Source organism: Bactrocera tryoni, chromosome 5 (genome assembly GCF_016617805.1).
Source record: "Bactrocera tryoni isolate S06 chromosome 5, CSIRO_BtryS06_freeze2, whole genome shotgun sequence".
Taxonomy (NCBI): Eukaryota; Metazoa; Arthropoda; class Insecta; order Diptera; family Tephritidae; genus Bactrocera; species Bactrocera tryoni.
The window spans coordinates 8,585,207-8,595,186 of record NC_052503.1 but is presented as its reverse complement, the minus strand read 5'-3'; the positions used below and the strand labels follow the sequence as shown (position 1 = coordinate 8,595,186).

The 9,980-nt window shown below is 39.5% G+C and overlaps 4 protein-coding genes across 7 annotated transcripts in view; 3 read left to right on the top strand and 1 right to left on the bottom strand.

Annotated features, from left to right (window-relative positions):
* Window positions 1–24: 24 nt before the first annotated feature.
* LOC120778664 (DNA-directed RNA polymerase III subunit RPC7-like) lies at window positions 25–1,027 on the top strand. 4 transcript variants are annotated; one of them, XM_040110591.1, is made up of 5 exons: window positions 25–88; window positions 175–336; window positions 401–535; window positions 592–825; window positions 885–1,027. In XM_040110591.1, the coding sequence occupies exons 2-5, from the start codon at window positions 190–192 to the stop codon at window positions 999–1,001; spliced, it is 633 nt and encodes a 210-aa protein (XP_039966525.1). In that variant the 5' UTR covers window positions 25–88; window positions 175–189; the 3' UTR covers window positions 1,002–1,027. The 4 variants fall into 4 exon arrangements, with proteins under 4 accessions (XP_039966525.1, XP_039966524.1, XP_039966526.1 ...); XM_040110590.1 differs by lacking the exon at window positions 25–88 and adding an exon at window positions 97–123; XM_040110592.1 differs by lacking the exon at window positions 25–88 and adding an exon at window positions 107–123 and having other exon boundaries at window positions 180–336.
* On the bottom strand, window positions 1,014–1,755 carry LOC120778665. The gene is made up of 4 exons (XM_040110594.1): window positions 1,709–1,755; window positions 1,578–1,643; window positions 1,267–1,436; window positions 1,014–1,212 (listed from the first exon to the last, which is right to left on the bottom strand). The coding sequence occupies exons 2-4, from the start codon at window positions 1,621–1,623 to the stop codon at window positions 1,156–1,158; spliced, it is 273 nt and encodes a 90-aa protein (XP_039966528.1). The 5' UTR covers window positions 1,624–1,643; window positions 1,709–1,755; the 3' UTR covers window positions 1,014–1,155.
* A 288-nt stretch (window positions 1,756–2,043) lies between these two features.
* LOC120777841 (exocyst complex component 1) lies at window positions 2,044–5,475 on the top strand. Its single transcript, XM_040109377.1, has 7 exons — window positions 2,044–2,811; window positions 2,872–3,099; window positions 3,154–3,603; window positions 3,659–4,025; window positions 4,081–4,207; window positions 4,270–4,780; window positions 4,850–5,475. Exons 1-7 carry the CDS (start codon window positions 2,167–2,169, stop codon window positions 5,195–5,197), a joined length of 2,676 nt encoding a protein of 891 aa, XP_039965311.1. The 5' UTR covers window positions 2,044–2,166; the 3' UTR covers window positions 5,198–5,475.
* Window positions 5,476–5,808: 333 nt separating this feature from the next.
* LOC120776536 (sodium- and chloride-dependent glycine transporter 2) overlaps window positions 5,809–9,980 on the top strand; it is a 74,443-nt gene continuing 70,271 nt past the window's right edge. The window contains exon 1 of the mRNA XM_040107270.1: window positions 5,809–6,488. The gene's annotated coding sequence lies outside the window, so the exon portion shown is untranslated. The remainder of the gene's footprint in view (window positions 6,489–9,980) is intronic.

Here is a 9,980-nt window from a genome sequence, read left to right as displayed (position 1 = left end):
AACGTACTTCACTTTATTTGGCAACAATGTCGGATATTTATATTGGCATCGACAACTCTAAAGGCAATCAAAACAATGAAAATGTGAGGTTAGTTTCGATTATTTTGATGTGATTTTAAGAAGGTATATAAGATAGAAAATGAATATGATTTAAAGTAAGATAAATTCATTTAGTACAGGACAGTAAAAATGGCAGGTCGAGGACGTGGCAAAACTGGCTCCCTTACTCAAGAGCAATTGCAGACTTTAGGTTGTATAGGCAAGGATATTCCACAAGTGCAGACGGCGCCTCCGCCTACATTTCCTCCACTTATGTCTAAACCGGTTAAACTTGAGGTAAATAAATTATTAGTCGCATTGTATGTATCTTATGTTTGATTATAACTATATTTTATTATAGACTACAGCGGCACAAAATTATCAAATACTTTGGAGGGAGGCATATCTTAATCATATGCGCGATTCTCCCTATTTCCTTGCTCCTAAAATTCCAAATGCAAATAGTACCTTACAAAGCTATTCTGACCAATGGGCGGTAAGTTTATGACATATTTACATATAATATCCATATATAACATTCAAATATTGCAGACCGCGGTTGAAAATGCTAAAACGAAAACTAAAGCGGATTTTATTTGGCAAATGATGCCAACTGAATTACATGTTACACAGAAAAAACGTCGTGTTGCAGGAGGCGATAAAGTTGTTTCCAAGAAGCCTAAAAATATTGATGATCGCCTAAAAGTCCTGGAGGAAAAAGAACGCAATGAAGACGAAAAAGATATCACAAAAGCTTCATCAGATTCCGAACACGAAGAGGAGGAAGTGCGTCGTAAAGGCAAAAAACGAATAAAACCGAATTTGATATCTTATATATTTTCTAGGAAGCGCCCGCAGACGAAGAGATGGATGATGAAAACGATTATGGTAACAGTTATTTCGATAATGGTGAATCATATAATGAAGAAGATGACAATCTTGATGATGGTCCTGTTTATTAAAGAAAAAGTACATTTTTTACACATCACATTGACTTTTATTTTTTCTCAACATTATGGTTTTCACTTAAGCAACTCTTCGTCGGTTACATTAGCCTTATTTTAATGCACGCCTATTAAAAGTCACATATTACATGGAATTAGGCTATATAACTCTCTAGTCAAGCGATTCTGGTGCTTTGCTGTTGAATTCGATAACTCCAGACGTCTTAACCTGATATAAAAAAAAGTTAAGATCATGCTTCCGAAATATACTGTGTCTACTTACGAAACCAATGGTGCCCGCTAAGAGAAGAACTCCACCGACTAACCACGCATTATACTTGGCGTTCTGGCGGGAGTGTTGCTCTTGCCAATCACCTTCTGGCACGGGCAGATCATTCAAGGTAGTTTGTTGATGATGACCACCATGGTATGCTGCACGCGACAGAGCTCCGGCTAAAATAATAAAATGAATTACTTATTTCCTTTGCTAAACTTGGCTCGTAGAACATTTTCACTGGTTGTAAAATTAGTGAAAAGGTTATGTAATGACCACTAGGGTTATTAGAAATTGAATTTTTGTGAAAGTGTGTTTACCGTTTTTAACCAAAAGGCCTTGTTTCAAAATGTGCTGCACCAACATATTTGTAGCTTGATTTATTCCTGTTGAAGTAAAAATATGATTATGTCTAAAGATCAGAATAATTTATTTTCTAGTTCTCACTCACGTCAGTTGTTAGCTCGATGAAAAAACTGCAAGAAAAATGTATTAGAATATTTGACATTTGTATCTTCGAATATTACTTTTCGAAGTCGACAGCTTAATTCGAAACTCGGCACCACATAAAATATACCACATTTTTATTACAATTAAACATATATTATTATAGAAACTAGTCTTTATTAAAATTAATATAAACCCATTATTTCAGTTCATGTTGTTTTACAAAGAATTCTAACATTGGAATATGTAAAATATTTGAATATCGAATCTTTCATCAAAGAACTTTCCAACACTATTAACGCGACTATCAGCTGGTGGCTTTGGCATTCGAAGCTGTCATCAATTGGTATTTTGCAAATAGGGCGTCGAACATAGTGATTATAAATTTTCTTGTATTTTCAATGATATTGCATAGTTTTTAGAATTTGTATTGGAAATTGGGAGCCGTTTTTAGTATTTATAATGCTGACTACTTTGGCAAATATTAAACACATTCTCCAGAAAGAGCTCTTCAATGGAAGTGGCGAGCGAGTGTTGTCTGTGGTGACGGTGACAAAAACATTTAAAAAGAAGAAGGCTTGTTATTTATGTATCGTAACCACTCCGCCTCCTGTGCCCGTAGTTACTGTCTGCATAGTGAAGCAGTCCGAGCAAAGGGAAGGAGAGTATAAAAAGAAACGTACCTGGCAGTTGGAGGAGATTAAGTGGGTGGATGGCCGAAATGAGCAATTTGAAACGCATGAGTTTGATATACAAGTTGAAAAAACATATAAATGGTATGCCTTAAATTTGCACGAACGTCAAAATTTTCTTGCTGTGCTATACAAACAAATACAAAAGTATGTGAGAGCCCAACGAGCAGAATTTCGAAATGTCCCTATTGCGTGGCTAAACGACAAATCACCAGAAAAATTGGCTGCTGGTCGGAATGCCGAACAAAAAAATATTCAAGATACAGATGACGAAGAAGAAGCGCAAGAGTTTACCGCACTTACAGATAAAGAAGCTACTGAATTGGGAAAGTTGTTTTCTGAATGTGACTTTGCAGTGAAGGACGCGGAGCAACTTATTGAGAAATTGTCCAAGGAACTTCATGATTTAGACGGGGTACGTAAAAAAAATAATTTATATATTTGCGCTGTGGTTGTGATATTGATTATTTTCCAGGCAAACATTCAAAGTGTATTGGCATCTGAAAAACAAGTATTTGCTTTAATGGAGCACATTGATAAGGCCATAGCTGAAGCTGATAGTTTTGAGAAACGTTTGGACTCATATGAAGAGATTTTAGGACATGTAAAAGAGACCATGGAGAAGATTGGTGGTAAAAATGCTATGATAGAAATTGCTAACAACAACAACATAAAATTGATGAAAGAATTAAATAAAGTAATTGTAAGTTGTTTGCTAATAATATATAACCAACAAAAATTAATAAAACTGTAACAGTCTCAGTTGGATCTGCCACACATACATCAACAGGCGCTGGATGAACCCGATTTGAAAACGGTTGGCGGTAGAAAAGCTGCCATTGCTGCCGCACAGAGTTTACAACAAGCCATGAATAGTGACATTGACCCAACTCTGCTTCGTCTAGAAGCAGTTCAGGATCAACGTAAACGATTTGAAAAATGGAAAGCAAAGTTCTCGGGAATTGTTAGTCGCTTTATGAACAACTTGTTTATACATTTGGGAAATGAGATGGGAGACAATACGACAATGAGTACTGAGCTTGTACTACCCAATCATCTATCGGTACATCGTGAGCTAACGCCTTACACAGAGCTTATGCATTGGACAAAGGCTATGGACCGCAAAACTTATGATGGCTTAACACGCGTATATACCACATCGCTAAGTAAGATTTATGAACGTGATATCAGAAACTTTTTTTCCTTGGTATGTCAGTAATTTCGTCTACAAATTTTCGAATAATTAGTGAAATTTCATGTAGGCTAAACTTCAAATATCCGAAAAATTGCGCACATCTCGTGAAGACCTTGATACATCAGCTTCATCGAAAAAATCCGCTATATCCGCAGCACCTTACGGTACATTAGGTGTGAATCGTGACCAATGGGGGCCAGGAGTGGAGAACGCAGATCGCGAACGCTTTGATTCAGTACTCGAAAAAGTGTTGGCGGAACTGGAGCCAGTCGCGCTACAAGAACAGATGTTCTGCATAAACTTCTTTCAAATGGACGTAATTAGCCCAACATCGAAGAATACTCAAACCACCTTGGAAGTCTTAGAAAAAAGCACTGACTCCGCGAGTCTTCTCACTTCACCCACATCGGCAAGTGGAGGAGGCGATGCAAGTGGTAAGTTCGTTGACTTATTCTCATTGTCAGTTTATACTTAATGTTCTTGTTGTAGGATTTCCGCAGAAGAAAATAGATCGTCAAATAAACGAAGAGGTCCGCAAATTGATGATCGCTTTATTTGGTTGCCTAGAGCCGGAGCTGGTGAGCTTTATACAAAGCTTTGAACGCATTGATAGTTTGTACGTTTTCTTATGAAATCCAAATTGTTGAATATTAATTTCACTCCTGCATTTATTTGTAGCTATTCACTTTACGTGCTTGTACGCCTAACGCAGCACGTCATGTCCGCCCAGGATACACATTCCTTCCTTAGTATGACCTTCGCCTCGGCGCTGGTTCAGGTAAAACGAAACTTTGACCGTTTTATGCAGCAACAACTTTTGTCGATCAAAGAAGCTAAAGTGCCTAAGCGTTCCAAGTGTGGCATCTTGCCATACGTGGAGAACTTCGAGTATTTCGCACAAACTTCCGAGGGCATTTTCCGGAAATCGGATCGTCGCACTGATATGGAAAAGTGGTATTTACAGTTGGTGAATTCCATTTTTGAAAGCATCAGTGTGCATGCGCAAGAGCACCCGAAAACGCCGTCGCAAGTCGTGCGCATGGAAAACTACCACCACATGTACTCGTTATTGGCGCAGCTAAAGGTGCCCGGTCTGGATGCAATGAAGAAGGAAGCTAAAATGCGCTATACTGATGCGTTGAAAGTTTATGTCATACAATATTTTGGGCGTCCGTTGGAAAAACTAAACGTAAATTTCTGAATTCTAACACTGCAAACACTGAATTATATATATATGCACATATGCATTTACTTTTAGCTCTTCTTTGAAGGTGTTCAACAAAAGGTGGCTCAAGGTGTCAAAGAGACGGAGATCAGCTACCAAATGGCGTTCTCTAAGCAAGAATTGCGTAAAGTTATCAGCCAGTACCCAGCGCGTGAGGTGAAAAAAGGTCTAGAGAATCTCTACAAAAAAGTCGAAAAACACCTCTGCGAGGAGGAGAATCTGCTGCAAGTAGTTTGGCACGCCATGCAAGAGGAGTTTATTGCGCAGTACAATTTTTTGGAAGAACGCATACAGAAATGCTACGCGGGGGCGATGATTACCTTAGAATTCAACATACAAGATATATTGAACTTCTTCTCGGACATAGCGCGTTCGCATTGAATTCGCGTAGTGGTAAAGATGTTGCTTGGAGATTCGGAGTATTTCGTTATTTTGTAGAACGAAGCCACTTTCAAATATTTTTATGAGTATTGTGTATTATTATTATTACGAATGTAAAGCTTAGCTTTGTGCACCTTGTGACAAATTATTGCTTTTCAAAGTGTGTAGGTATGGAAATATGTAAGTTTACAAAGACGTGCAGAATATGTATTATTTCTAAGTGCAATAGAACAAATACATATAAATATTAATATGAATATACCACTCTGATAAACATAGATATGTATACAGTTAAATGTGCATTGTGATTGTGAATTAGGATTTTTTATGATCGTGTGTTTTTCTATCATCACAACAAGTTTGGGAACCTCTGGATGCGATCATATTTGTGGAGCTCAAAACATGCCTGTCTCAGTACTAAACACACTCAAAAGAGCGTCCAATGTGGTGGAGCAGCGGCAGTGATAAAAAAGCTGCTCACTCACTCAGCTCCGTTGGCGCTCGTGTAGCAGCCCTGCTCACCTGCAAACTTAACACGCCGAAAGTGGTTTCGCTGTCTCATTGAGCGGCTGAGCGGCTGGAAGTGAGCCCCACCGGCGTGTTCTGCTTCAGTGCGATTCTGAGTGTTCAAACGTGAAGTCGAGTTGGCGAAGTGGGCGCGCGTGTGTGTGTGTGCCTTTGTGTTTTATTTACAAACAAAAATTATTGCTTTTCAGAGTTTAACGTTTGCATTTGCCACCTTCTTTTGCCAACAATTGCTGCACTGGCATTGTTGTTGTCACCAATGCCGTTTGATTTGCAGCAGCCTTTTTTGTTAGTGAGCGCATACCTATATATGTACATACATACATACATACGCATGAATAATGAGTTTTTGAATGTGCAATTTTGAAAAAAAAAAAAACAAAAATAGGAAAAAGCAGCGAAAATGAAGCGTCAAAATTGAGACGTGCCAACGCTTCGGTCCTGTGCATTTAACAAAGTGAAGTCAGAATATTTTAGCAAGTGGAAGCGGTGAAGAGGAAAAATAATAATAAATAAGAATAAGTGGATATGTGGAGTAATAAAAAATCGCCAGGCAGCAATAATAATAAAAATATTAAATAAATTACAACAACCAATGTGAGTTCGAGTGAAATTGCTTTTGCGCGTTGAACGTGAATGTGCGGTTGATCGGTTGTTGTTGGACTCGCGTTAATTCAGTGACTACATGACTGGAAGGTCTTTGCTTGTGCTATCCTGCTTGAGGCAACCACAATCATTGCAGGCGAAAACAACGAACCAATAAAAGGTAAAAGGGAGGCGCCAAGACGGCGGACATTGCTTTTATTGCGGGGTCAACCAAGTAATTGCGAATCGTCCATGTATACATTAATATACATATGTATGTATATATACACGAAACATTAAGATGTGTGAGTGTGTGATCTTGTAAAGTGCGGCGAGGAAATCTCCCTAAAACATGTTCGACTCGTTTTGCGATTCATTTTGGATCTTTCAACGGTTTCGCGTTTGGTCATGCGCACTTTTACTGCACTTGCGGTAGGGTGCTCCTGTAATAGAGGCCAAACAATCTTTGTTGTTGTTGCAGTCACTGGAACGTTACAGACGTAAATTCGAGCAATGGTGCTGAGTTGACAGTGCTTGGTTGGATAAAAATCCGTTCGTTCCGGTTACTATATAACCAAGTTAGGGATGTAAATATCATAAACGTCTAACGTCCCACTCAACAAATGTAAATTGCCTAGATAGATGGATAGTAAATAATTTAAATTTTGCACTGCGACCTATGGTCTATTGTGACCTCTTCTATATCACATATGGTCCAGCACTCTGAGCAATTCCAGGAGCTTACTGAGCGCGTTGGAGGTGTTGTGATCTCTATCCACGTAGATGGATTCAAATGCTTTGAGCCTGCTTCTACGAAATGCTGGGCAATTTAGAATCAGGTGTTCTGGAATTTTCGGTTCCATGTCGCAAAACCGGCAGTTTGTGCTAGAGGCAATGCCCATGTTGAACAAGTGTTCCTTGAGCCTTTAGTACCCACTATAGATCGCGACAAGGAGACGGAATTTGTCTAGGGGAAGATTGATCATATCTCTAAACTTTGCTAGGCTGTAACCTCCTAATACTAACTTGGCGTGGCTCATTCCTGTTATTTGCTGCTAAAGCCGTTCTCTGCCCACTCTCTCCTTCGTGCAGAGCAACTCCTTTATGGTGTGGGACCCCAACGGAATTCATGGTTCTTCGCCCCTTTTTGCCCCGGCACCCAGCATGATTCCAAGTGCTGCGGTTGCGCAAGTGTGTATTGCCCCTGAAGCACAGAAGGCCTACCGAAGACTGTGTTGTTTTCGATGCTCAAGCAACCGTTCCATAAGTGACAAAAGGCCTTACCATCATGGTATACACCCACCTGATGATACCTGACTTGCAGCCCCAGGTTTGGACACAATTTTCGATGTTTTTTGAACATCATTAGCGTCCCAAAACCAAGTGCACTATTACTCTGGTGAAGGCTAGTTGAAAATCTGGCTAATTAGAGGATCTTTTCAAAGTAATATGATAGGAACTTATATATATGTATGTAGGTGCACAAAGCGAAGGTAGAAATTACACCCTTTAACCGTTAAGGACTAAAATTTTAACTCCAGGAACAGGTTAGAACAAACGGGACACTCTAATGCAACCATTAAAAGTAGTACATGTATGTATATATTCACTCGATTGACCCGTCTCCCGTTTGTTATAGTATTAAAGGTTCTTGAAAACAACAAACATGAATTACCCATGTTAATGGCCAATGCTTGGCTCCTACTTGTTTTGCCGTATACATTGGCATATGTACATAAAACGATATACATATGTTTGTATGTATGTATGTATGTGCAGAAAATTCGTGCATTACTAACTTTTGAAGAACCCTCCTCTCGTTTGCATTGATTGTCGAGGATAAGTGCTTCCAATGGTTGGCTGTTTAGTTGTGTTGTTACCATTCGCCTTACCGTCTTCCTGGATACCAACTTGCCATTACATTTAAATGGTTTTCGTGGAATCGCTTTTGCTGCGAATTAATTCTTTCTTTGTGTATTAACTTCTTGCTCTTAGCACAGAAATGACTAAGGTTTGGTTTTTTAACAAAAATGGCTGCAGGCTAGGGTATCTTGCTTTAAAAAACACATTGAATCAAATCTATGGTATCCTCTCCCACGTGACCCATTTCGACACAATTAGGGAATGAAATACCCGACACATTACATTCTTCAATGAAGGAACTGTGAATAGCATCGTTTGGAATAAATATTTCCAATTGGAAGTAAAACAAGCTAAACTTCCACAGACCACATCGAACTATCCATCCAATCCTTGTATCCGCGGCTGCTCAATTCAACTGCAGGCCTGTTTGTAAATGCAAGGAAGTCGACAACGGCGTTTATTGACATCGCAGTTATTCCCTTCTATGCCCACGCTAAAGCATGCCTGACTATAAAGTGCGTCAGCTGGCGCAGCTGTTTGCACAAAAGCCGAATTCGCGAACTCAGTTCAACACTCGGCCGTATTCTTGCACCCAATTCGTGTGCTTTCCATGTTTTACTTGTATATTAAACAAGCTTCGCGTCTACCTCCTGTTTGAAGCACTCGCAAGCGGGTGCGAGATGAATTCAAAAAATTTAACTGTCTCTGGCTTTTGCACAGCTCGCAGCTGTGACTCACTTAACTGCCAATGTTCCGTCTGTCTGTCTTTCCTTTCTTTTAGGTCTTCCCTTGTTGCTTTTACTGCGGTCTCGTTTTTTTACTGGCGTTTTCAACCTTTGTTGTTGGTTTTTGCATACAACCGTAAGCTCGAGGTTATACGAAAGCGGTTTAAACTTCAACTTCAACTTGGCTTGGCTTGGCTGCCTCCACCGCAAGTATTCCACTCGAAACTGGAATGATGAGTGACGAAATGAACTGGGCCGTGGGGGCAGTTGGGACGTCGTGCGCCGCATAAGAACCAAGGAGTAGGCAAAAGCAAAGCACGATCGGTTGTTAAAAAGGTCTAAGGTCTAATGCCTCGTTTGTTTGTTTCACTAAGTTGTCGTTATTTTATCGCCTTGTTGCTGTTGTTGGCGTCGTATTTTCTTTTTGCCTTCTTTGGCTGTTCATTAAACACAGTTGTTTCGCTATAAAACTGTATTTGTACTACAAAGCTATGTACATATGTGTGCGTGTGTGTCTGTACTTAGTCAAGTGTTAAAATATGTTTATGGAGTGAGTACTCGGTACTAAGTAAATGCGATTCGCATGTGTACAAACCTATGTGCATATGCAGTTAGGTAAAACGTTGCGGTGCACCGTTAATGTAAAACACCATTGAAGTTAACACCTTTTCGCAGCAGACGACCAACAATGGGGAAAGAGCTATAAACAAGCGACTGCTGGAGTTCTAATTAAACAGCAATGTACATAAATACATACATACTTCATGTTGGGTACCAAGTAGTGAAATGTCGTGGTTCCGTACAGCTCCAAAGTGTCATTTACAGAAATGAGGATAATCGACTCCTGTCAATTTATCTCGGGGTACAAATGAAGGGCGCTCATTAAGCACCATTTTCCTTAGCATTCCAATAAGATAGACACATGTACATACATACATCAATATCTGGTCCAAAACTATCTAAAGCTTTTTGGTGAGATCCGGGATAGTCTGCACCAAATTCTTATTTACCGGAAATAACAAGTATCAAAGAGAACCGGGGCTACTGCCACGCACTGCTGGGTGTAAATATGTACATATGTATGT